Source organism: Fusarium sambucinum, chromosome I, assembly GCF_050947815.1.
Source record: "Fusarium sambucinum isolate potato_lamoka chromosome I, whole genome shotgun sequence".
In the NCBI taxonomy this organism is placed as follows: Eukaryota; Fungi; Ascomycota; class Sordariomycetes; order Hypocreales; family Nectriaceae; genus Fusarium; species Fusarium sambucinum.
Genome location: NC_139294.1, coordinates 5,384,003 through 5,410,295, shown reverse-complemented (window position 1 = coordinate 5,410,295; position 26,293 = coordinate 5,384,003). Strand labels below are relative to the sequence as shown.

Below are 26,293 nucleotides of genomic sequence, written 5' to 3'. Positions count from 1 at the left end.
AAGGGGAAACGACTGGTCGACTTGATGAATGTAACTTCTTGTACGAATATCCTGAACAACAATTCATCTACCAAGTGTCATGTCAATGATGTTCTCCAACAAAAGTACTTACTTTCCCTCCAAGGTCAATTCCGCTGTCCCAGATTCTGTGTCCCCCTTCTCCCCCAAACCAATCAACCCTTGTCCCCTGTTTAATGAGGGGAAGCAATTCGTTAGAATCGAATGCTCTGACTGCGGTTCCGTGTTCTTCTAGCTGACGCCAAATCGCGGCTCCGCCTTTTAGACCTGCACTAAAAAGCGTCTGTGATCGGTACTTGGAGATTGAGGCCAGGGTCTGAGTTGAGCTAATCCGGGGTAAGGATTAATAGAGTATCCGTCTCGTTTATGATTGGGTAGAGAGAAACTGAGAATGTTGCACTGTAACCTCCAACTCAAGCCGTCATCGACAATTATTCGACTCCACAAACTTGACTTAATCGCATTTCAATTGCTTCATCTCAATTATAAAATTCAATGGCTTAACCCGTTGACCTTGGAAACCCTAGACTGCTGATAAAATACCATCGGATCTTGGCTTATTCCGGTCCCTCAAGCTCAGCTCTACTATGTATGGCTGTCACTTACACGTCTAGTCTATGTTGTCATCATGAGTACCCAATCCGTCATGGCAATATCAACGACGTCACATTTCAGTTATGATCAGAGACATAGAAAACATTAGTACTGAGAAAATAATTCAATCTTGTAAAACAATAATTATTCAATTAACCTCGTCACGACTCAACTTCCTACTCAATTCCCACCAAATCTAACAAAACATCAAACATGAAGCAAGTATTCGGTGCCGGTCAACAAGGCTCTCTCGCTGTCCCTATCACAGCCGGTGTAGCTGCTCTAGGAGCAGGAGTATTCTACATGGGTAGATCCAAGCCCGACACCACTCCTGAGCAAGATCGCAGAAACCGCGCCGAGGCCAAAAAGGCGGAAGGGCTTGGGGGTGCAGGCATTGGAGGAAATGCCGTCACAGGCGGTCACGAGCTGAGCCACGCCAAAAACTCAAGAACCAAGGAGAATACCACAGCGCCTCTCGAGAAGCTTCCCAGCGGCGGAGTAGGGGGTGGCGTTGGCGGCGGAGGTTCCAACGTCCGTACCTCGGTCGAGATGTCGGCCAAGGAGAACAGTCCCTCCAAGTCAGGTAGTGGCTTCCTCAATGGACTCTTTGAAACTGGTGGATCCAATACTGATCATGGTGGAAATATATAGGAGCCTAAAGATACCCGTGTCGCCAGAAACCTCGACGGCACGCCTTCCAACAAGGACGCAACGCACCACAACAAAGATCAATAAGAACCCTGTAATGACCAGGCAGAGCAGCGGTAATTCTGCCTTGTAGTCGTTACAGGGTGCTTTTGGACAGGGGGAGTCAACGTTGCTGAGAAGGGTACACAGTCAAGGATTTCGCGATCCCGGTGTTGCGAGCAATCATACTGAAACTACTACCACGAAGGGCCCTATTGAGCGCGGCTTGTACTAAGTAATCATAGCGGAGTTTATGAAAATTAATAATGATGCTTCCCGAGCGTGTCTTGAAAACATCAATTTCCGATAACAAGGGTCTGAGTGCCAGTTGTGACGGTGAAACAGGTATTCCACCTTAGTCTTTAGCATGGCTAGACCATTCAGAGCTGTTGGATCTGTATCTAGGACGGAGATCAATCTCCTGCAGGCTCATGGGTGAGTTTGTTGAGCTGAAGCTGAAGCTGATCTCCGTTGCTTGCATGGCCTGCATGGCCAAGCTCTACCCCAGACTTGAAAAGCCTTAGCATCTTATGCACCAATATGCGGCAAGGGACCTGGAGTCGAATTTAAAGCTGAGAAGAGCGTTGAGAAACGAGATACGATGTGTGGCCACTCATCAATGGATACCTCCGTGTCTCCGAGATGACCCCAGATTTCAACTCCCGTTGTCCGCGTTCCACCCTCACACCCCAGACTATACTTATTATACATGCCAAAGATCCACTGCCTTGTTCTCTGATTCATCCGCATATTGGTCGTGATGGAGGTGGTGACCTTCTCCTGAACCATCTCCCCGGAAACTTCTGCTCGATACTCGGTGGATATGTCCACATTATCACAAAAGTGGCCACTTTGTTAAGCACATGGCGTAGCTTCGACTGTGTCGGCTGAAAGCGACGCCAGAGTTGATACTCAAACGCTAAAAATGTGTTCCCAAGGGTGTTAAGGGATCGAAAGATTCTGCCTTGGTCAGTGACTATACTCCTTTTCCGTGGTAGTTTTGAAGACTTGCATGTTCGAGCCAATAAAGAATAATGTTGCTATGTCTGAGCTTTGGGGCCCTTCCCCTCTCTCTGTCATTACTTTGATTACGTCGCTCAGGGGAGGTATCCAAAGTCCTAGAATGCTCATCTCGAGGAGCAGTGACCAGTGATACGTCCTCAATTCAATACCCCGTACCATGCTGAGACTGAATACCCAGCCACTCATGAGAAAGTTGATCTAAACCAGTCAGTACATCTTCCCTTCCAGACAAATGTTGTTGACTTACAATAGTAGGTGTAATTACCATGCTTCTCCCCTTATAATACCTCCAACACAAAGCCGACGCAACAATCGTAATCGTTCCCTGCGCGAACCCAGACAGAAAGTAGTATAGCAGTATCATACGATACCGCCTGTAACACTTCCTATGAAACTCATACTCCTTCCACGCAGCATCCGAAGTCACAGGAAATCCACAGTATCGACACACGCAGACCGTCGAACGCGATGCAAGAGTGTACGAGCGTCCCACAGAGAATCCTCCCTTCGCAGCGATGCAGTCGATACACTCATTAGCCAGCGGGTATCGTGCGTCAGACTCATCTGCTTTGATGAGACTTTCCCTCTCGGGATCGTATGCAAGACACTGGTAGCACGTCGACAGCAGCTCAAACTTTATACTCGGGAAGATGAAGCGTATGACGGGTTTGCTGAAGTTATATCGTAGAGCTCTGCATGTTCGTCGGAGGGACTCGATTTGGCCGAACGTGAGGTGTTGTAGAATCATGATTTGCAGCTCTGCTGGAAGGCGAAGGAGAGAGTTGGCCATGTTTGGATCGGCCACCCCAGAGTCGATGTGTGGTGTTTTGTGAAGTGAGGGAGGTTCTTTCTGTTTCTGATTGTTCTTTGCTACATCTTGGCTCACTGGAGACGTCTGGGGATAGTCATCGTCGAAAGTCCATACCTCGCAACAAAGTTGTAGTAGGACATATTCGGCCACTTTGACAAGAGACTGCATGTTTACAGTTCTGAGTAAACTGAGTTGTTTACCGCTGGTTGCCCTGGGGTATGTTCCAGTTGTAAGACATCTAAGAAAGTGCCAGAACAAGGCATGTCCATGAGTTGTATTCGTACGTAAGATTCTAGTCCATCATCATCAACGACGTGTTGTCAGCTCTTGACCAACCCATCTCTTATCTTGAAGCCCTCAAATTGCCAGCTGATTGCCGGTTGTTCGGGAAAACTGAAGCCTAACAGGCTGATTGCTGGGACTGTTGGTCGAGCCAACACACGCGTAGGCAATAGCCTATAGGATACAGGTGAGATGCAGGCTGGAATGGGTATTGTACATAGTGAACACAGTCAGCCTACGCGCTTACCGCCCAAATCTTGACGTCTTGTTCAAAAATGGTCATTTTGTCGATGTAGAGTTATTTAGTGCTGACATTTTTCTGTGCTGACATGCTGGCCAAGGTAATTTCTTAGTGTTTATGGGGGCTCACCATGACTCTAGATGAATCTTGCCTATTTGGACGAAGGTTCGGCATGATCTTGAGTATTAAACTTGGTCTTAGCGACGTGTTACTTTTTGGACATTGTATTATGACAGAAAATCTAGATTGTTCTTGTCAATCTCAAAACCAATGGTGACCAAAAGTTCCAATGACCGACTGTTGTGTCGTGTATCAAAATGATTTTGTGGACGATTCAGAACTCGCAACTCGACAAGAGTGAGCCCAGAAGCATCACAACATACAAGAAGCAATTATTACATCATTATATTTCCTATCCATGATGATTGTACAATTCAATGTGCAGAAGGGAAAACTTCCAAGTCTATCAGCCTACCCTATACTCGTCTATCGTCGACACACGTCTTGCACCGACAACGTCTCTACAGAGCAGGGGTCCACCCAGCTGAAAGACGACTTGTGAAATATATCACTAGAGCTGCTTGTTTCTACCATTTGAGTTAGTATCAACAATAATAGCTAGCCCGTATCAATAAAACGCAGTCTGGTCAGTTTTGTATGTAATATGAGAAAAATGACTGGCAGGCATGGCGTCACCTAACATTTCTGCCCGACTTGGCGACCTGCTCGGCACTCAAGTTCACACCAAGCCAGGGTACGCATGCTGGTGATTCAATAGATCCTTTTTTATCACTCAGACTATCTAGACTATTCCAGCTATACGGATATATCTAATGTTCTCGTGGCACTATGCAGAACTGTTCCAAACCTGGTCAAAGCAAGCATTATTCATGGCCTACTATAGACATTGTTTGCTTGTTTCGATGCGCAAGGCAAGGATACATTAGAAAAAGCAAGTAAATCTAAAACCGACAGACCCAGATCTTTGAACATCTTGATGTACCTAATGTACAGCAAGTAACTAGTGTAGCAATAAATGACACCTTTACTCGGAAAACGACTCATCGACAAAACATGGAAAGATAATAGTAGAAACCCGAGAGCCTGGATCACTAAAAAACGCCATGGAAGGCAAGGAACGGGAGTGGCCGAGCCCAACCCAACCTCCTGGGACTAGCCATTGAACATCCACGGGTCGTCAGGCAGAACTGCTTTCAAGCGACCTCAAAGAATCTATCATTCAATTGTGAGGTGAATGGTGTGTTGTGGGTGTAGAGATAGCCAGAGGGAAGCGGGATTCTGTGCTATTCGTTGGCTATCAGATAATTATCGTGAGGGCTGAATATTTTCATGGTAGCCCGACACGCCCTTTTCCCAACTTATAAATACTTTTCTGTTCCTGCTCAGTCCAATCCAGTCTGCATCATGCATGCAATCTCGTGCGGTGACCGGACCAGTGGGACACGGGATGTGACTAGATCGTGATCGATTCCAACAAGATGCCCTTTCTTATTGACCATCCTCCAACTTAAACCAGCATAACTACATACACCTAGAATGATCAAAAGACCCAGGCCTAGGAACCTTCTGCGCGAATGAGAATTTATCAAGCACCTAAAAAGAGTCAAAGCCCAGTTTTGTTCGGGTTTTTTACCTTTTTAGGGTATATAGGCCTTCGGGAAGCCCGTCCCCTAAGCTAACGAAACGGCTCGGGTCGCTGAACGCTAAGGGAGAGAAGTACGGATCATGATATGTATGCTATCTCGTAATATGGCCCCCTGGCTTGAATATCTCGGGTACGACTACCTTCAACACCATCAATGGACGGCATGTCGAATTAGTAAAGTTTAGTCCACGGTAGAGTTTGGCTCTAGACTGACAACCGCTTAGTTAGGCTCCAAACGTCGTCGTTGATAGACAACCAACGTCCTTTGAGTCCTTAACGCTTTTTAGTATGATCGCCCGCATCTGCCGTCCCGCTAGAAGTGCCACGAACTCTATCAACTACCATGTAGCCCATTCCAAGACAAGACAAGGTCACGCATTAGAATGACTTGATACAAACATGCAAAAGGGCCCAAGTGTAAATAGACGAATTTGCTCAGCTCATGTTCCAGACTCATCAACCAGTTTAATGCAGGGCCAGATAGATAGTGGGACCCCGCCTTGCCTTGTAAGAAAGAGCAGTGCATCGTCAATTTGCCACAACCAAGATTATTTCTCTTCTCCATCGTCAATGTCTTGGTCTGCATACCTCGGCTAGCAAGCGAACGTCGATATCCGTCCTAGCGAGATGGAGGTCGCTGAGAGAATACTACCTAAACACACCCGATACTGGCACGTTGGTCAACCTCAGTTCAATAGCATCAAAGCGCTCAAGCCCGACAACATGTATGGGCCATCAAGGTAACATCAAATTCAGTGTCCAACGGCATGTTCCGTATTGCACACCCGAGAGTTTCCCCGTCGAGTTTGAGTCAAGGACCCGCTGTTCGATTCGCACGTTCATGTCCATGTTTTGAACACCACTATTCAATCAGTATCTGACAAAGCCCATCACAGACCGCCAGGGCCTTGGGGGTGATTCAAAAACGCTTGTAACATTGGCCTGTTAGAGCTTGAAGTCGAGGCAGTACATCGGACTCATGGGTATATCCCCCACCTGACAAGTCTCAACTCTTCGTAACGAGACCAAACTCTCCAATTCAAATAGGTGACCACGGCACATGTTCTGCCGCACTATCGCCAATAGCTTTCTTTCTTTCTCCGCGACGTCACTTGCAGGGTCGAAACCTCAAGTTTCCCTAACCAGAACCCATGTGGTGGGCCAGGGGGCACTATCCTGCTGCCAAACCTCTTTTGTAACTTGAGATATTCTGCCCTCCCCTCTAAGCGAAAGCGTTTTAGCTCAGTTAGCACATCTCTCATCCCTTCCAGCTCAACCCTTGATGGCTCTTTGATCTCATGGGGTATGATCGCCATACACCACGCTGTGTGAAAGACTAATTCCGCCGAGGGCACGCCTGCTTGTACCTGAGCAGGGGAAGCGGGGCCAATATGATCGCGCACTTTGTGATGCAGGGCCAACTTTCTATAATCACGGAACACAGGGTTCCTACTATCCTTGGGGCCAATCCAAACTTGGATGTTCGTTGACTTCCCGCTCATCCATATGTCAATGTCTAAGTGGCTTGCTTCAGGTTGATCTAGGTCGTTTGGAGGAGGGGAGGAATCTTTTGGTAGCAAGTTATAAATTGAGTTTGCGGGCGAAACAATTCGCGGGCGTCCCTGCTTAGCCTCGTCCTCGAAGAAGCTGAATTCCGTTTCGCCTGAACTCAGCAGCTGTTGAGCATCTATATCCTCTCCTAGGTACGAATCCTGTTCGTGGGGGTCTGGCTCGAACTCGAGCCGGAAGTGACGGAGTCCAGCCAAGACGCCAGGACCCCGCCGCGAAGACATATCGAAAATTGCACGCTCTTGAGCGGCCAGTAGTTTCAAGAAAGATATCAAGCTATCTATCAGTGGGCCGCTTGAGCGCCGCGGAATACAGGTAAGGGTCAGGGATTCTATACGTGGATTCATGTCGGGGATGAAAGCTTCGGGGAAAGCTTTTTTGACCCGAGGGAGTATCGAGTTTTCGCATACGTATAGACGAGCAAGAGCTGACAACTTGTCAATCTCCAGAGTAGGGATCCTTGTGACGATGGAATGATGCAATTTTACGATCTTGAGGTTGGATGAAAACAAGGGTCGCAGGGTCCATGCAGCACAAAAGCCGTGCAGTTTTGCCATTTTCGGCCATGCCGCGGCGATTGCCTTGGAGTAGGGAATAAGCAGCATAGAATCGCAGCTGAAGCTCTGCAGATGTCCGCGGCAATGCGTCAATAACTGCACGGCTCCAAGAGACGAGATCTGGTTACCAGACAAATTCAGATGCGTCAACCCCTGGGAACCCTGAAAACTGGATGGTGGGAGGTAGGGGTCCTCGCCTTGGAGACCCCGGCAGACGGCGTCTGCCGAGTCGCACTTGGTGCGATCTCTTCCATCCAGTCTCTTGAGCAAATGTTCTTGTGGCAACGTATCATGAAGGTCATACGATGGTGCATCAGCCAGGTGTCGATTGGGATGACTAAAGGAGCCACTCCACTCAGACTCGATGATGCGTATGGGCGTTCCGAGAATAGGGGATGGGCTTCCGAATTCCAGTTTACCCTCAACATCAAAGTGAATACTTGACCGTAAATCGGACGCGCACACACAGCGAGCCCCTAGATGGTAAAGCCCACCATCTGTTAGTTTGTTATCTTCCAGATCTAAGCTCCAAAGACGAGTGCCGAAGCAATTGACCAAATTCTCGACCGCCGCATCGTCAACCTCCTTGCTTTGGAGTTTGAGCACGCGGAGTTCCGGCAGAGTTCTGTTCTGAAAAAGGGGCCAAATAGAACCTGAGATGCGAGAGATGTCGAGATACACCAATCTCTGGAGAGAGGATACGAGTTTTGTGGATAGCGATAGCGGACAGTCCGGCATGCTCAATAACTGAACTTGCCGGCCAGCTTCAGACAGGAACTTGGAAGGGTCAAGATCCTCGTGGCCATCGATAAGAACGCAATTCATATGAGGAAAGAATCTGATAGCACTTTTCAAGCTGGCATTGAGTTTGTTAGCCATGCTGAGAGAGCAAGTGCCCCTAATGGAGCGAGTGTCCAAGACTCGAACAAGACTTGCTGTTTCGGATCGTATCCGGTCCAGCTGGCCCAAGACTATACCGACCAGCCAGTCTAGATCTGGTAAAATAAGTGAGAAATTGATTGAGAAAAGAAGGCTACGTTGACTCGTCGCACTGCTCGGCTCGCGCGGGCTTACCATGTTCTGAATCACAGCCTGTAATTCTGTCTGAGCTCGTGCCCGGAAGACGTCCCCATATTCGTGGGGCGAATATCTCCCAGAATCGACGATTTACACGGCAAAGGGCGGGAAAGTCATTTGGTGGGATGTAGGGAATAACAAGACGGATCCAGTCTGAGGACACTGCGTCTTGGTAGGATGGAAGCGAAGCCATCACGACCCAGTGCAGCGGCTTACACTGACTGACATTGGACCACAGTAGGGAAGTAACCAGTGGTCGGCGAACTGGATAACGGGCAGGCAGGATAGTACCAAAACGGTATAGACAGATTATAAGAATAGGGTCTCTAAAGATCAAAGGGAGGTAGGCCGCTCAGACAAAGGCTGATAAAAAGGCTCCGTTCCTCAGCTGATGATGTGAGAGAAGAGGTGAGGTGGAGATTGATGATGGTCGGAAAGAGGCCGTTATTTCGGTTGTTCCTATTGGTTAGCAGGCTTTACTTCCGCTCAGGCCGCCTCTGACGCTGTGGCCGATGGTCACGGCAGGCACAAGCCACTGGAAAACGGTGTCAAGCTGCCAAGATCAGAAGTTACAGGGGTAAATCAGCCACCAGCCTACTGTGTGATCGGATAAACAGTGTACCTACTGTACTGTCATACTTTAACAGGTTTAGGTGGTAATCCCACTGATGAGTACCTGCTGTCATCAGTGCTACCTTTTGGGTCAGGTTGACGTATAATTTCATGTCAACTGCAGACTAACAAGTTCCTGTCATTCTGTCACTCAAAGATCGATGTAACGCTGCGAGTTTGACAGACTCGGTACATGGTAACAGACAAGAGAGCTATCATTCTCACATTTCTTACCCACCCATGTACTGTATCTTGCATTGCAATCACATCTAGTCCATTTCCCACAATAAACATGTATCCATAATAATGCAGGTAATGCCCCCTGTCTCTCATTACCAAAGCCCAACCAATTCTACGCATTCTTTCCCCGCGATCTATCATATTTTGCAAAACAAACCATCCACGAGGTCAACTAGATGACGGAACCCATATCCCGGCTTCCGTCTTGTCAAGTCGCAGATAGTTGTTCATATGCAATGCAATGCATATGCAATCTGTTGCTGCTACTGCACAAAATCAGCCTCAGTCAAGACGCCCCCTCCACAGTAACACGATAACCACTCCACTGGACTTTCTACATACAGACGATAATACAGGGATCGTGGGCAAATGTAGTACCCAATTAAGTTAGCATTTTATTTATTTTTTATTCCTCGCCTCTTTCTGTATGATAAACGCATCATAGAAGACTGTCACAACTCATTTGTTTTAATTAGTAGCTGCACGACTACCATACATGTTTGCATTCCTGGGACAACCGCAAAAGAAGAAAAGATGAAATATGATTGAGCATGGCCTTGGATTATGTATCTCTAACTGTAATAGCTTGGTCAGCTCTATTCCTTTTTGTTGACCAACCAAACCAAGTCCTGCGCTGGCCAAGTTTTCCTAGTTCGGATGATGAAGAACCCGGCGTAGATCAGTTTGATATAATACACATCATTTATTCTACTCTATATCTGTCTACCGGCTTTGGCAGAGTATCGGATCTACAGTGCATTGTAGGGGCGTCAGTATGTATTTCCATACTTGGCAACTCTCCATGACTGGAACTAAACAATTCTAAATCTGCCACAACTGACTGTACTGAATATTCCCTCACATACGGCACAGTAGCCATAAAACTAAATTAACATATGCAATTCGTTAAATTTCCATTTTTGTGCGATAGACTCAAAGTCCGCCCAAACTCTGTTTGATCAAGTGCCGGAACACACAGACTTATCAAGGGTCAGGTCAAAACTGCGGGCGCACGCCAGAGGGACAAGAAAACAACGCCCCCCACTACAAAGTGAAGCCTTTCCCGCAACTCAATAACACTTAGTCTTGTTCCCTCCCCTGTCTGCCTGTTTCCTTTCCCCCTGCCCCGATTAGCTTCAGCGCCGGTCTTCTTTTAGCGACAATGGGTTTTGTTGGGGTTTCCTTTATTCCCGACCTGCTAGCGTTTTGATCTTTGCAGGGTTCTTTGACAGGCAGGCAGATGACATGTGACCAACCAAGATTCGCAGTCGTATTCTTTTGTTTTTGTGACAAGGTCGAGGTATCACGAGGACAAGTTATTCCGAGATGCGATGTGAATACTTGGTCTAAGAGTGACATCCAAAACATATTACTTGTCAGATTCTCCTCTTTTCTCAGCTCGAGGTTGGGTAAATTGACAATATCGCCATGTCTGAATTCTCCTGTGCAAGCCAAATATTCCATAATCCAAAATGGGTTAAGTCTCAATCCTAAATGTGCAAAAGAGGCGATCTCGAGTCCAAATGGATCATATCATGTTGTGTCAGGTTCTAGTAAATTCTTCCCCTCTCTCTCTGTTCCGTCTTGTTGGGTCTTATCTCAGCTCATTCCAGAGAGACAAATACAAATTCGACCATGACGGTCCCTGATCGACGCCAGGTCTCATCCTCATGCGAACCTCGTTCATTTTGTAGTTAGTCAAGAGGGGGGGAAAGGGTTTGTGCAACAGGCTGGGAAACCTTAACCGGTGCCGCAAAACATTACGAGAGCAAAATAAAGGGTCCACGGGTTTTGTATCAGCCTCCATCTCAGCCATGGCATCCAGGGCAGCCAACTAGACTCTTGTGTTGGAGTGGATATAAATCATAACACAAGCTTGCACTACTCTACACTATGTAAATGACCCTTAAACGGTTCAGCCTAACAAATCACTAATTTGGATGATCCCTTCTTTTTGTGAGCTTTGACGTGACTTAGATCCCGGAGTAGCTGGTTTGCACCAAGGATCGGTAGGCCAAGTATCACATCATTGTTATAGATTACCTACAACATCATATCATATCATGTTATGTCACGTCAAGTCATCAACGTGCCGTCAGATTTTACCATTTCGCATCCTCCATGTCTCCTTGCCTACCGTATCACAAACTAGCCTAGCACTTTTTATTTTCCCCAGAATGGAAACTCACAAGCCGCTATGATGAGACGGGTTGCATACTTCTCCCTGTAGCCCTACTGGATTAGGCCTTGTGCTTCCTAATCCATTTTATGTAACGGCACTATTTATGCAGGATCGCGCCTCCGCGTAGCCCCATACCCCTGGACAATCGTGGAACAGAGACATGGAACCTGTGAATGGCCAGCGAACTCGGTGATTTTCCTCAACAGGTAGGAGTTTTTGTCTCCCCACCACCGGCAGTGAAGCCTACAAGCCGGGCATATTTAGTTCAAAGGAGTTCTGTTCCCCATTTGATTGTTTCTGAGAGTATCCGTAATTCAGCCTACATAATCTCAGTGGACTGCATTAGTGAGTAACTAAAGCTTCGTTGTGCAGCGTACCTATGCAATGTAATAGTTTAGTAGATTGACCCTACCATCTCGTCAAATCAACATTCCTCGGAAAGGTAGCAAAGACCGTTGGCATTCCCCCCGTCTCAGTTGCCTCGCGATTTGCAAATCAGAAACCGTTTGACATGTGTCTTTTCTGAGCTCCCGCGACCCAGATCAATCTTAATGCTAAGACACGAGCAACCAATTATACATTGACTCGGCACCTTGAGCCGCCAATTGTGTCTGGCTTGTTCATCAGCCACATCAGATTGATCCTTCTCCAATCCCTCTCTGTCATATATCATATCCGAAAGCCATCGGGGGGCTCGAGTATAGGTACGTACTTTATAGCCCCTGCTCCCAGCCTCAAAAGCAAACCTGGGGCCGTCCCAGTGCAGTGGGAAGGGGTGTTACACTGAACCGGAATCTCATCCTCAAAAGCAATAGGAATCATGGTTAGTGCTTCTCGGTCCGTGACTGGTCTCTCAACCAGAAAGGTGACTTGCGGATCGGCAGGCTGCTGTACCCAGAGATCTGAGACATTTACTATGGGATCCTTCTGTCCGTTTTTTGCTGCGAATTCATGACATGTGCCGACTAAAAACGCAACCTGGACTCCTGATGCGTAATGACTCCTTCAAGTCTATTCTTTCAACCATGGTCCGTCACTTATGATATCTTCCAAACCTCAGATGCTGTAGGAATACGTAGGATGACATCCATTGGTTAATTTGGACCTTGCGCATGTCGACCAAGTTCAGCATAGACATGCCTCTGTAACCAAACACTGTATGCAATAATTTGAGCTTACTCCTCCGTAAATACAGCAAATTGTCAGGCAGAAGTACAGCTGGATGCCGAACACGCTACCCATATCCTTCTTGTGCCAGCTATGGCACTGCCCCTCATCGATGTTATTCACAAAAGCAAATGCGTGGAAGGATTTTGTGTGAGTAAATTTTTCATTACTGAATCTGAACTGTGGTATCTTAATCCGCAGTGATGATTCTCAAGATAAATAAAATGGTAGTAAGGTCGAAAAGAACAAGTAAATACAAGAAATTTCCACAACGCCAAGAAATCAGAGAACCTCCAAGTAAACGCCAAAACCACCATATTGTGTGTGTGATAACAACGTAATCATGCAAAAGTAAAGCCAACCAAATACATACTTTGCGCCGTCTCTTAATCGTACATGCAATTACAACGTCTTGTCTTGAAAAAGGCTCTTCCAGTATCTTTCCTGGTATTGTTCTCGTGCCTGGGTCTTTGACGCGGAGGCGTCAAGATGACGGCCGGACTGCAGATGCTGCAGTGTTTCTTTTTCCCGGCTCCGTTTTTATGTATCGTGGTGTGTAGGTGTGGACAAATATGTAAGTGTGTGTGTGTATGTCTGTTATGTGTGGGTCCCCGATCGAGACAAGAAAGCGGGTCGAGCGCTGATGTCTCATATGTATGTGGCGTCCTCAACTCTTCTCTTCTCTTTTCTCTTCAGTGGCGACTGGCAATGTCCTTGAAGTAAGGTACCCGACCAAGATGAACCAGGGAGACAAGCTCAGTAGTCTGAGCTCCGCTTTTCACCAGTCTTAGATTTTGATGGTGCTCGTCGCTTCCTGCTTCGCTCCTCTTGCTCGATCACTGGGACTGCAGCAGGGATAAACTCCACACCGCGGTTGCGGCTGTTAGGTCGTGCGTGCAACTTGCGGTGGTTGTTGAGGTTATCTTGGCGGTTGAACTGGTCCTTCCCGCAGAACTCGCACGAGAAACGATTAGGTCCTTCACCGTGAAAGCTATTCATTGTTAGCCACCATACTCAGACATAGAGTGACTACGATAAACTTACGTTTGCTTGTGACGCTTGAGGTGCTCATTTCGTCGGAAAGCCTTGTGGCAGCCAGGGTAATCGCACTTACACATGGCTCTTCGAACCACGTCAACTTGCGAAGAGTCAGGCTTGATGGATCGCTTCTTAGATGATCGTATCTGAGCTCGCTGTAGCTCGTTGGTCTTTTGCTGAATCTCGTGCACCATCATCGATCTCTGAGATTTCATGCAGTTCGGAGAGTTGATCTCATGAAGGGGGTATCCCAGAGGAGACTGCGAGTGTCGGTCAAGATCAAACGAGTCAGAGTCGTTGAAAAGCTGTCGGTTGGTGAAAAATGAGATTGGGCTATCGTTGGCGCAAGACCATGATGAGCTAGTCTCTGCAGCCTCAGATCCTGAGATGCTTTGGGTTGGTGTCATCATGAACGAGGCAGCTCCGATGGAGGCATCCGGAGAATAGTACATGCCAAAGGAGTTTGATGGTGTCACAGATCCCATCGAGCCATGATGAGCCATATTCATGTCCATCATGTGGTCATATTCGAAGCCAAGCCCTTCTCGCTTCATAGGTGTGTTGGGGAGAGTGTCGGAGAACGGCATGTGCTCAGGCTCAGACTTGATGGGGCCAGGCATGTATTTGCCCATTGCTGAGGAAGGAGGAGTCAGCTCAGCTCGATGAGAGACTGGGTTGTAAGGGCTGTCAAAGTCCATGCTGCCAAATTCATGAGGGGTTGAACGTCGTGATGTAGGAGTGAAAGGGTCGTAAGCTGATGAAGCTGAAGAGAAGCTCGTTGTGGTCGAGGGGCATGACATGGGCTGGCTGCACAGGTTGAAGCTGTCATCCATGTCAAACCGGAAATCTGCCTCGTACTGCATGTTGATACGAAGGAGATTTGGTAGAAGGGGTCAAGAGGTGAGAGATGTTTAAGGATGTATGTGAATATGTCTTGAGTTGAAGAAGGGTGAAAGCGTTCAACGTTCGTGTAAGAGTTGAGTAGAACAATTGAAAGGTTGGATGAGTTCAATTGTCTGGTGAATCTGAACGGGAATGCTTTTTCATCTTTGGGGACGGACGCCCTTGAAGATATAGATATGCGGCGGAATGAAGTACACTGCTTCGACCTATGGTCTTGAGGCAGGCAAGACCGAAAGCTCGACCACCCGCAGATCCCTGATCACAGCCGGTGCAGCTAGTAGGGGACCCGCGAGACACTACTATGATAAAAGTAAATCAAGGGCAAGAATGCTAGCCAGGGTCAACAGTCTTGGTTCAAACTCTCAGATCGAGATCTCTGTTTAGACAGGCAGGGCGGGAGAGGCGTGATCCACCATGGGCAAGTGGGTTTATTGCTCGCATAGAGAGAAGCGATGTTTGGGTGAGGATGTGTCAGTTGAGATAAACCGTCCCTGAGTATGTTTCGCCAGGATCTCAACGCCCTCACCTAGGCCAGACTAGCTGTCAAATAGTTGAACTAAACGACAAGAGGGCAATTAGGAAAATGACCTATGATAAGCTGGGAACTTGGTCCAAGCTGCTTTCTCTATGCAGTTGACCAAAGCTCAAGCCAAGCTTGGGCATGACAACTACTCGGAAAATAGGAACAAAGTGCTTGACAAGAACAAAGACGCATAGCATAGTTGTGAGAGTCAACTTCACTAAGCGTTGAGATATGGAGTAAGGTGGGCGTGCCCAGACCCCATCCCTGACACTGGGGTGGTTCCTCGTCTAGGCTTGGGACCACCCCCCTTGACGAAACCCTGCCCCTGTTGCGCTGAGGCCCTGGACCATGTTGCGGATCCTGGCAAGAACGGGAGTGGTGTGCGATGTGTTGTGTCGGCCAGCACTGAGAGATGAAAAAGACTCGATGTCAAAGAGGTGACAGATTCGGTCCCTGCATGAAATGGACGAACATAACCCCAGGGGTGAACGGTTAGGACTGACGCCAACCCTCCATCTCGTACATCCGCGCATTAGCCACTGGGCTTGACAAGATGTTGGGCACGTCCACTCTAGTCAAAATCCTGGAAATCCGATTGTAAAGGGTTTTGTGGGTGGCCCAAGTCTGTTGTACATACATAGTAGGTCTTTTCCTTCGCTAGCTTACTTGCCTCCGACTGCAATGGATAGCTTGTCGAGGAATGGTCAAGGCCTGGAATGGGGCAAGTGAAATCCATGTTCAAAAAGACCTCGAGGTGAGACAGGTCTACTCGTGCTGAGAGGACATAAAGTTGCTGTTCCTGAGTGTGCCTGGATGTGTAGCTTCTTTAGAGAAACATACCCCGTATCGTGGTCTTTGGTGCTCCATATTAGACTCCCTTGGATTGAAGGCAAGAGGGTATGATGGTGCAATGTCTCCGCAGACAGGTGAAGATGTGGAGTCTGAAAAGTTAACCAGCACAGAGAGCAATGTCCTATGCACGAAAAGCAATACGCGATGCAGGTCTCACCCAAAACGAAAGGGACCTGCGGCTGTTCCTGGCGGCGCATTATCAATGGAGAGATAATGATGTGGTAGACTCTTATCCGAACACAAAAGAACAATCTACTGTTCTTGTTCCTCTGTAGATCGACGTGGACCCTGATCCGACGAAGCGTCTCAGAGCGTTGGAAACAAACTGCAAGTTGAGAGGTCTTCCAAGAGAGCATAGGCTGGTCATTGGATGACAGATTGGCTGCCACCTTTTTGTCAGCGACACAACCTTTCCTCTCGGATAACATACCGGAACTGCTGGGTTCTTGTGCGCTTCGGGGACGGATGTCGTCGGTGATTGTTTGTCAAGAATCCGAAAGTTGGGTAATGCGAGCGAGGGCAGTACAGTCCGACGCTAAAACGGCTAAATTCGCGGATGTGACAGGAGTGAAGTTGCCTGGATGGTTATGCGGGGCGAAATCAGTGGACAAGGTAGCATTCGTAGTGCATGCTAGCTACTCTGTCGAGTATAGAGATTAGGTTCATACTGACAGTTGAAAACGCGTCGACCTGGTATAGACCCCTGTTTTGTTTAACGTAGCTGGCTCGACTTATTCCTTTGGAAGGGCCTGTTGTGGCTGCACGCACGGAGCGCGTTATGACAGCACAGCACAAACCCCAACCTCAACTGGCATTATAGTGGATTGTAAGGATTGCTCACTAATGGACGACTATGGCAGTATGTGTATTGTACTGAAAATTCGAACCCAATGCTCTTGTCGACAGAGTTGTGGTCAGGTCAATAGTGTTGACTGCCCTCGAGTTTGTCATTTCTCTTGTGTTCATGTTTGCCAATATCTCCAACTCTATCCAGTCTTTGCTGGACATTCGAAGGAGGGGTTGAGGGGTTATCGTTTCGATTCTTGGCTCGTTAATTGCTGCGCTCCCTGCGAACGCGAACGCGCCTGGTCTGTGATAAGGGTGAGGCATAACAAAGGGACAAATGGAGACACCACGTTAGTTAGTAGATTGCGTGAGTGTCTGGTGCAAGCACTAACGCGAGGCTCGGGACGGTAGTGCGGCCACTAGATAAGAGTCCTGGAGATGTCGTAGGTCCACGAATCGCAGAACCGCATTATCTGATCTGCCTTGTCAGCTATGAATGACACTGTCCTGTCTGTCGTGCCTAGTGCCGGGCGATCTTCCGGGGGGGGCGATCCAGCGATCCTCGAGAAATCTAGGAACGAAAACAGGGTTCAAGGACAGGGAGAGTCGTTCGTAGATCTGATGCCCCACAGGAGTCGCTATCGGACGGTACGAACTTTCACACCCCCGTCTTGGCTGTCTTGGCTGTCTTGGCTGTTGATGGCTGGCAAGACGCCCAGGGTGGGCGGGACAAGGATTATGGGTGATATATCAGTTTTTTTCTCTTTTGGGTAGAGTAATGCGCAGAATACTAGTAGCTGAAGCTGAAGCTGATGAATTTGTGAATACAAGACTCAACCGAATGGGTCCTTCTAAGGTACTAACTGGATGCCTGAGGATGGCCGCCCACTATCGTACTTACCCTCACTATGTACGTGCAGTATGTCATAAATGAGAATTACCTAAATATTGGGAAACAGTGCAATTCGTCATAATAGTTTAATCTCATGCAGCATATTTTCAGGTTCTTCTCGTGAAATATGATAGCTTCAGCCCCTTTCCATATACGGCAATATCTCATTTAATTGATGGTGTTGAGCCGTAGCCATTGTAATTCAACTGCATACCCAGCATCTGCAATCCCTTGTCATCCCATATTCTAGCTAAGTTATGGACGCTTCATACAGCCCAGAGCTGAAATAGGTTCCCCTCTGCTGGGTCCGAATTGCTTCTCATCATATCCACTTTCCGTACAATCTCAATGCGATTACTATTGCAACAAGGTCCAGGCTCAACAACAAGCACTTTGCAATACCGCCTGCTCCGAGCACTTACACCAGGTTATACCCTGTTTCCGCTGACCGATCATCGACAACGTGAGCTCGGCTCAAATTGAATGGACACTTTTTCCTGGCAGGACTGAAATCGAGGCCCATAATGCGACCAATGCGGCCTGCTTCTCCAGCGCCGTTGGTGCCGTTCAGTCCAAGTACACGTACGCATACGAGTTACCCGACGAGAAAGATAGATATTTATGCCAAGAGGATAGTATATGTGATGTGCCGATCACACTCAGCTACTTGACAACTTGACAGCTGTAAACCCCAGAGGTAGATCTCCTGTCGGAGTTCCTCTTCCTCTCTTTTGCTCATCATGCCATCATAGACTTATAACCTCTCTATCTACAGAGTCTCACCAGAGATTCGGCCTCTCATCTGCAGAGTTTCTCTTCCAATCAGAGTCTTGGTCTCACATCAAAACGCCATCAGTTCCTAACACCAACCGAGTTTCTGTGTCGGATTTCGAGACTCTAAAGATGATCAGTCATATTTTCTAACGGACTGGCCTACCACTACTTACTATGTAATGAGATGCTCTGCGCATTGCTCCACAGTGCTGAGAATGGCCTAATCAGACAAAAGTGGTCTGCGACAATTCTCCATAGTCGTTTTTTGCTTTTTCTGGAGCTAGTCTCGCTAATGGTGGATAGAAGGACTGGCCGCTTCTTGGTAATGCCAGCTGCGAGATCTTCTCAACTGTACCCCTAGGAAGCCCAACGTTGTCGAACCGACTTTGGACTATCGCCGTGGCTCAAACGTATCCCTTTGCCTCATAACTATTGGGCAATCTGGCGTCCCATTTATTGCCAATTCAGTCTCTCTCCCTCTTTGCAAAACCCATACACTATTACTCTCCCTCGCCCTCGGGCGTTGGTCGATTTATTATCTTGTTAGGTTTCGTGCAGTATCAATAGCTTGCCGTCCACACTACTGTACCTCAAGTCAGAAGCGGGTAAATGCTGACGAATTGGTGGCATTTCATGTGAGCTGCTAGCTATGGCTCCCGCAGTGGCTTTTTTTTGTTTTGTTCAGCCGTGGACAAGACTGCGACAAGTTAATACAACTGGTGTCTGCACGGCGGCCCCAGCATTTCACTTGGCTGGACTGAGATATGATACACGAATGGATAACTTACTGTCCGTGTTGCCGCGGGCAGGCAATCGGCTTTAGCAGTGGAATCCTTAGTTCGTTTCTTCTCCATCATAAGAGCCGTCATCCGGGGTCTACGAATTCTGGCCCGGGCTCTTTTAAGACTCTCAGGGCTGAGACTGTTGGGCTCCCGCCGAAAGCATTCGGCCCAGATGCTTACCTTCAGGCAAGTATCTTAGCTGCTTAAGTCTGGCATATCCTCACGCTGAAGGCTAGGGAGGTTATTCAAGTACATTCAGGTATTAGACGGCTCCATGATTGCCTGGTTTCCATTTTTGCATCCCACCTACCTCGGTCGCAATTCCATTCCATGACATAGCGAGTCGCATCTAGACCGGCCGATGCCGGCTCTTTCTTTTGATGTAATTGAGATGACTTTGGATCGCCGATGTGCTCCCCTTTGGAGATTGAATGACATCTGGCAGTTTTGGTGCTCCCCAAAGATCGGGGTTACACCGCAGCCGCTGTTACATCCGCTGTGAATCTCCCGCTCCAAAGATGGGACCCGACTGGGGATAGTCAGGGGTCCGAAGCATTCCCTGCTCTAATCTGCGCCTACATGCTTGAGGCTTGATTATGTGCTAGTTCGATGCAGCAGTCATCCGAAACCTGTGCTGTACGTCATCTGCATCTTTCTGCTGCATTTCCAAGGAACTCAACCGTTGACGCCACAAACTGTAGGAATCTTGATCGTGACACAGCATTTAACCGTCGGGACAATACGTCGTTTTCGCCATTCGTGCGATTGAAGTCAATTGATCCCACAGGGATCCAAAGAGCCGCGCTTCCTGTACTAGTCGCACTGAGTTGTTAGCGTAAATGGAGGGGGACGATTGCCTCTCTGAATATATGTTATTGCAAGGGGGACGCGATACATAACTGGACCCTTTCCCTATTAGGACAATATATATACTTCAAGGCCGTCGAAATTGCTCCATCGATTCTAATGAGCTCTTGTTTCAAAGGCGATTAAACCAAGATGACATTCGCGTTTCAATAGTATCGGAATGTTGGCTGAAATTGACCGTTTGACCGTTATTAGTAGTGGCATTCATTGACATGTGTCGGTTCCGGCAGCTAATGGCTGGTGTAAACTGTAAAAGAAGGCCCTGACGATCTGTCCACTAAAAAACAGCCCTGGGCTGAACAAGCGAGAGCTGGTGTTCTTTGCCAAATTGGTCTTGACATAGGTACCTATTTTAGAGTTTAGAAGAGTCAGATCCTATTGACACATTGGGTTGCGCCATCATCGAGCCTGACATAGAATCGTAAACCTCAGCTCAAGTGCGCAATGGGAAAGTAATTGGCAAAAGTTATTTTTCACCAAGGACTCACGCGACCCCCGACTCCAAAATATTTTGTATTGACTGACACATATAACTGTAGGGTAAGTACAGAACTAAGGTTGTCTTTGCAATGAATCACGTCCTGAACATGCGATTTTGAACAGCACAATTAAATTTCATCTCTTCATTGGTCTCACAAAGCTCTAGAGCGTGGTTAAATATATTCCAATACATTCTCATATGTTATGGTGGCTAGAGGTTCTGGCGTATGGCTTAAGAGGAGGCGGTAATATTTTCGTAGTCAGGTACGTTTTCCCACTCACCCAGCATTTCCACCTCAGCCAATTTTGCAATTAGTGTGAAAATCGTCGTACAATCCATGGTCTAGAACGAGAAAATATGGCCAGAAACCCCCAAAACGATGTGCTGGCATGAACCAACTAGCCACCCGTGACACGGGCCGTTCAGCGATGGGCATCTAACTCTAGAAGTAGTCTTGGGTTGTCTATGCGCAATAACAGCACGGAGGAACAGTTACAATTGTAGTTTACTCATGAGACACTCCTCTCTGTTATTAGCTGAGTTTGGGCCTTTCAGAGTCTGAGCCCTTCTTAGTGTCTGCCAGCTCAACAACAAAAGTAGAATGAGACTGAAGCCATGATAAAGATAGGTAGCTATAACTACCCTGCAGGTGATATCTAAAGTGGCGTCAGACTACAACCCAAGTGCCGAAAAATTATCACTGTGAGAATATGGCGCTTCGGTTAACAAGCCAGCTGCTTGCGAATCTCGCTGCGGCGGACCAAAATCCATACAGAATTCTCAAAGACTAAGAGAACCGCTATTTCATCAAAGCGCAAAGACTCACTATTGAAACACCCTATATGGCCTGATCACAGTTGCAGTGCATTAGTTCAGTTCAGTGCGCCCTCGTCAAGTATGTTGTTGAACATCAACGTCCAGGAGGGGGTCGGTGATGAAGAATTCTTCATCTTGAGCCGGGAAAAGAATCAACCGTGCACTTTGAAGTCACAGCGCATTTCTGTTCAATAGCAAAAGGTAAGGGAGGCTAACTGAATGGGTATCGGATACTAACGTTGAATAGTCGCAACAAATTTCGACCCGTAGCTGTTACATCGTGTGCCTCGCTTCAAGAGTTTCTGCGAAGCGAGCTTCAATCCAGACAAGGATTATGACATTATGATTCGACCATACTGTATCTGTTACTGACGCGCGGTCCGACAGACGTAGTACCTGTTGGTTGACCCTTGTAGTGCTAAGTAAACGCCGCATCATGTCTCTGAATCGAATGATCAAGAGAGCTGATCTCAAGAATACTAAACTTTGATCGAAGCAAAGCAGGCAATGCTCAATCCTTTCGGTTGCGTGAAGCTCTTGGCGGTGGCAATTCCTACTTGTCATTTTTCTGACTCATATTGGCGCATTTGACAGTGCTGTATTCGAGTCAGATATGCCAGGGTCAACACAACGTTGTCTATACTTAAAAACACCATGATTTGGAAGTGACGACGAAGACGGTGATAAAGTCCAAGCGGAAGGAAGGGCAAGTTGTCTTTAACCGAAGTACCATATTGTCAACTCTATTTTATCAACCTCGTTTGTTTAGGTTACATCTAGTCCATCACTGCCTGTTCAGCGTCATCTTCCATGTCCTGGAGCACCTCATTCATCTCGGCTTCTGTGGCCTCGAGCCCCTCAGAGCTCATGAGCTTGTTGTCCTTGTCCTCAGCTGTGCAGGGATTACCGGTTAGCGGATGGAAAGGCATGGTGATCAGGGAACTTACTTCGAGCCTCAACAAGTAGATTCTCTTGGACTTCACAGTCGGTTAAAACGGATCCATCTCCAATAACGGCTCTCTTTCCAATAACACAACGAGTCAGCTTGCAGGCTTTGCCAACAACTACACCTTCCATCAGTAGACATTGAGAAAGCTTGGCACCCTCGTTGATCTGCGAGCCGGCGCCGATCACAGTCTCTTTGATAGATGTCTTCTCCTCGACAGTCACGTTTTCGGCAATGAGACTGTCCTTTTGGGTGATGGTCGTACGAGGTTTCACACCTTCGGGGTAAGCGATCTTCCTTGCGTGAACGTAAGGCGAACTGGCTTCTCCGCCAGTCTCCTCGAGTGACGGGAGTTTGGCTAGTTGAAGCGAGATGGCGAGCAATAGTTGTGCAGTATCGACACGTCGAATCAAGGGTGCGGAACCTCCACCGGGATGGACGTAAGCAACAATCGGCGGCACTTCAAAAGAGTTCGACTTGTTGTCTACTGTAATTTTGGATGTCTTTGCATCAGTGCTCTCGTCGCTGGAAACTGGGTTCCCTAAGCTAGGCATGTTGTTTGGGCTGGGGTCTCTGGGAGACGATGAACCATCATCCTCTTCTGACTCCTCGACCCGACCTTGGCTGCAGGCACTTTCCAAGTTGAGCTTTTCAGCAAGACCTGATTGCCAGCCAGCCTTTGCCCACCATCCGATAACGTCTTCTCCTATACTCTCCATTCGCTCGTTATCCTTGATGAAATCAAGGACCCATCGGGGGAAAATGTAGATGTGAGCATCTCGATGTGTCGTAAACATTCGCACGCGAGTGTGGTTACGCAACAAGCCATGACGGACAGGAAGTGAGCTTCTCTCTCCTGTTAGATCTCTCAAAGAGTCAGTTGGCATAGAGTAAACAAGCTTAGACAGGTTTGAGAAGAGTGACCCCCTCGGTGGGGTAACAGGAGTTGTGGGCAATGGAGTTGTTGCAATAAAGTCTGTCTCCTCCTTCTTGACTGGCGCAACAGCCTTTGTGTCATACCAGACACCAAGAGCACCGCTGTGGACTGATCGATGACCGTTGGAGAGTCTAGATGTTCCCAACATGTCTGTCAAGCTGGCTGACTTGACCATCCATGACTGAAGAAGCTTCTCTCCTCCGAGCTCACAAACCAAGTCACATGGCAGAACCACAAAATCACCAGTGATAATCGACCTGACCTCAGGTAGTCGCAAGACCTCGGCGGTGCCTGTGTTCTGATCCAAGTCTACCGGTGAGAGGATGTCAGGTCGTGGCAGAGGTAGAGCAGTAAGGTGAGGGTTAGTGTTAAGAGCTGTTGAGATAGCAGCAGAAGCTGTGGGTGGACAGATAAGATTTATATCTGAAAGTTGTCAGCTCCAGGCTTTCAGTCAGTCGGGAGTGAACGAAGGCGCTTGTAGCCATGCGGATCCCCGATGAGTCAAACACCACAATCAGACTTACCTGTGATGCCAGTTCTATAGCAAAAGTCAAGCGCATACCAGACCATAGGTCGGTTGGCGATAGGAAGAAGGGCCTTTGGGCTCTCATCGGGGTTGGAGGTGAAGGTCGGGAACGATGAGCCAGGTCCGCAAAGAATCAGGGCTTGAAGCCCAGTTGAAGGCATCGAAACAGCGTGGGGCATTTCGCCAGGGTGATCTCTGCTGGTGACGATCAAGCTGATAGTTTTGGCTGGAATTCTGGGATCTCATAGATCAGTCCCGTGGATTTCGTGAGCGATTCTGTCTGGTTATTCAGACGTGAGTTGTTTGCAGTCAATATGAAGTGAAGACAGTGAAGAGTCACTCAATCATCGCCAAGACATCAAAAATGTACGTACGTGGGGTGGTGGTGTCCCACCTGTGGCTGGTGATTTGCTGCACTGCCACAGACTTCCGCCTGCTTCACGTGGATGGGTTCTTCCGACCTCGGTACAGAGTATGGACGGATTAATTGAATAGTCCCCCGCAATTCAGCCCCTGGAAGCTGAGCTCTTTGTCGGCCCTCGGGCTACCTGCTGACCTGATTGTTGCTGGGGTAGATGGCCTCAGCTTGCAGCTCGCTCCACTGTGTTATTGACCCTGATTACACCAACCACCGCGTATCTTGAAGAATCGCCTCGAGGTTCGCTACATTAAACGGCGCATCCTGACGCAATTGCTTTGAAACGGCGTACTATTGAAGATTTGTTTGTTTATATAAAAAGGCCCCTTGCGCCTGCTGCCATTGGCGCTATTCCCTCCACCTAGCAATGCGACAGCGCGCTGCTTAAATGTCGCCCGACCATGGATCATCGCGCTCGCGACGAGGAGTTTGGAGTCACTGGGTGCCTCTCGCAGTTACACTTACTGTCGCAACTGTAGGTGTGGCTGCTTGGGTATGGAGCCAGCGAAAGGACGCCGACGAAGAGGACGACAATGGTCTTGATTACAGTAACCATGCCCGTGGAGGCGACAATCAACCATATGGGTCCCGCGATGTCGGCTCGCGCGACATTCAAGGACCGGAGAAACCACCAAGACCCGATGGTCAAAGCCACGGAATTGCGCATGCGAACGAAGAAGCAACCGGCGGAGGCTGGGGTTCGCGCGTGACTGGTGCTCTGCGACGAACACCGAGCCCGCAGCAGTTCTTCGACTCGACAGGTAAGACTGTGGCGGCTGGTGTTGCAGCTGCAAGCGCAGCTATGGGCAAGGCTTTAGCCTCCATTCGCGAGGAGGACAAGAGCCCCTTTGACGATACCAACCCCTGGCAAGAGGAAGAAGAAGCTAAGAATGAACGAGCGCCCGCCGATACGTCGTCCCAACACATCGGCGGCAATAGGCGACGCAAGACGGTTGCGATTGTGGTGTCTGCCGAGACAGGCGCCGTGCCTGAAGAAGAGGATCCTTTCCATGAGCACGCTGTAAGTTGACACGCCGATTATTCGAGTTTCTCTCTCTAACGTACATCAGTCTATCCTCTCCCACATCCCTCGACATATCGATCACTCCAAGGTCAAGCTATTCGTTCTGATCTACGCCCCTGGTTTGAAGGAATCCGCTTTGGATACTGCTAATAGTAACCTTCCGCCACCTTCGCTAAGCTCCTCATTTTCTAACATCGGACACGATCAAGTTCAAACTCCTGCTGAAGAGTCCAAGAACCAGCTGTATGATTTTCGTGCTTTGGAACCACACTATATGCTGACAAGTCGTAGTGAATCCGCAAGCCCTGCCTTCAACTCGATCTATTCGCAGGCATTGGGTTTGGTTGAGAAGGAGACCATGGTTCTCCCTTTTACGACATCAAATGGCCATGTTCACATCCTACGACACCTTCAACCAGAAGTTATCTATCTCCAGAAAGCCCTTTCTGGTCAAGATGGCAACATCATCACGACTCTCCAGACCTGGCTTCGGCATGACGTCATTCTGGTTGTTGGTGCAGATGGTGGTTCTGGAGGTTTGGCAGATAGCGAATCTGAGGCTGAGCGATCTAGTAATAGTAAAGAGTGGTGGCAGCGATCGGAACGAGTTGGAAGGGGACGTGGAGTTGTGGTTGTTGATAGTATGAGGCTAAACGACGATTGGGCGCGTCGAGTTCAGGGACGTGAGTGAGGCCAACGCGTCTTGCGACATAGCACGAGATACCATGAACCTATCTATATGTATTTAAGTTTTAGTATATGTCAGAATTCTTACACACACAAGCACGCGTTTTTACTTTCTAAATCAAGATCTACTCAATTAAGCGTTTTTCTTTTCTATTTATTCTCGCCAAAATATTCTTCTTGGTAATTCTTGCACTGGTTCTAAACTCTTGCACGTGACCTGATCTCCTTCCGTAATCCCAACATCACCCCAAGGAAACCCACCCGTGATGCGGCGACCAGGTGTACAACATCATCGAATGATATCCAACTTTCAAT

The 26,293-nt window shown here is 48.0% G+C and overlaps 6 protein-coding genes across 6 annotated transcripts; 2 read left to right on the top strand and 4 right to left on the bottom strand.

The window, feature by feature from the left end:
- Positions 1-825: 825 nt before the first annotated feature.
- Positions 826-1,347, top strand: FSST1_004444 (uncharacterized protein; the record flags this gene model as incomplete). Its single annotated transcript, XM_083230619.1, has 2 exons — positions 826-1,228; positions 1,274-1,347. 2 exons carry the CDS (start codon positions 826-828, stop codon positions 1,345-1,347), a joined length of 477 nt encoding a protein of 158 aa, XP_083087874.1.
- A 921-nt stretch (positions 1,348-2,268) lies between these two features.
- Positions 2,269-3,301, bottom strand: FSST1_004443 (uncharacterized protein; the record flags this gene model as incomplete). The annotated part of the gene is made up of 2 exons (XM_083230618.1): positions 2,269-2,520; positions 2,570-3,301. The coding sequence occupies 2 exons, from the start codon at positions 3,299-3,301 to the stop codon at positions 2,269-2,271; spliced, it is 984 nt and encodes a 327-aa protein (XP_083087873.1).
- Positions 3,302-6,395: 3,094 nt separating this feature from the next.
- Positions 6,396-8,718, bottom strand: FSST1_004442 (uncharacterized protein; the record flags this gene model as incomplete). Its single annotated transcript, XM_083230617.1, has 2 exons — positions 6,396-8,443; positions 8,523-8,718. 2 exons carry the CDS (start codon positions 8,716-8,718, stop codon positions 6,396-6,398), a joined length of 2,244 nt encoding a protein of 747 aa, XP_083087872.1.
- A 4,764-nt stretch (positions 8,719-13,482) lies between these two features.
- FSST1_004441 (uncharacterized protein) lies at positions 13,483-14,627 on the bottom strand (the record flags this gene model as incomplete). Its single annotated transcript, XM_083230616.1, has 2 exons — positions 13,483-13,717; positions 13,771-14,627. The coding sequence occupies 2 exons, from the start codon at positions 14,625-14,627 to the stop codon at positions 13,483-13,485; spliced, it is 1,092 nt and encodes a 363-aa protein (XP_083087871.1).
- A 7,589-nt stretch (positions 14,628-22,216) lies between these two features.
- On the bottom strand, positions 22,217-24,028 carry FSST1_004440 (translation initiation factor eIF2B subunit gamma; the record flags this gene model as incomplete). Its single annotated transcript, XM_083230614.1, has 3 exons — positions 22,217-22,332; positions 22,388-23,746; positions 23,848-24,028. 3 exons carry the CDS (start codon positions 24,026-24,028, stop codon positions 22,217-22,219), a joined length of 1,656 nt encoding a protein of 551 aa, XP_083087870.1.
- Positions 24,029-24,655: 627 nt separating this feature from the next.
- On the top strand, positions 24,656-25,982 carry FSST1_004439 (uncharacterized protein; the record flags this gene model as incomplete). Its single annotated transcript, XM_083230613.1, has 3 exons — positions 24,656-25,288; positions 25,338-25,534; positions 25,583-25,982. 3 exons carry the CDS (start codon positions 24,656-24,658, stop codon positions 25,980-25,982), a joined length of 1,230 nt encoding a protein of 409 aa, XP_083087869.1.
- Between the last annotated feature and the right edge of the window lie 311 nt (positions 25,983-26,293).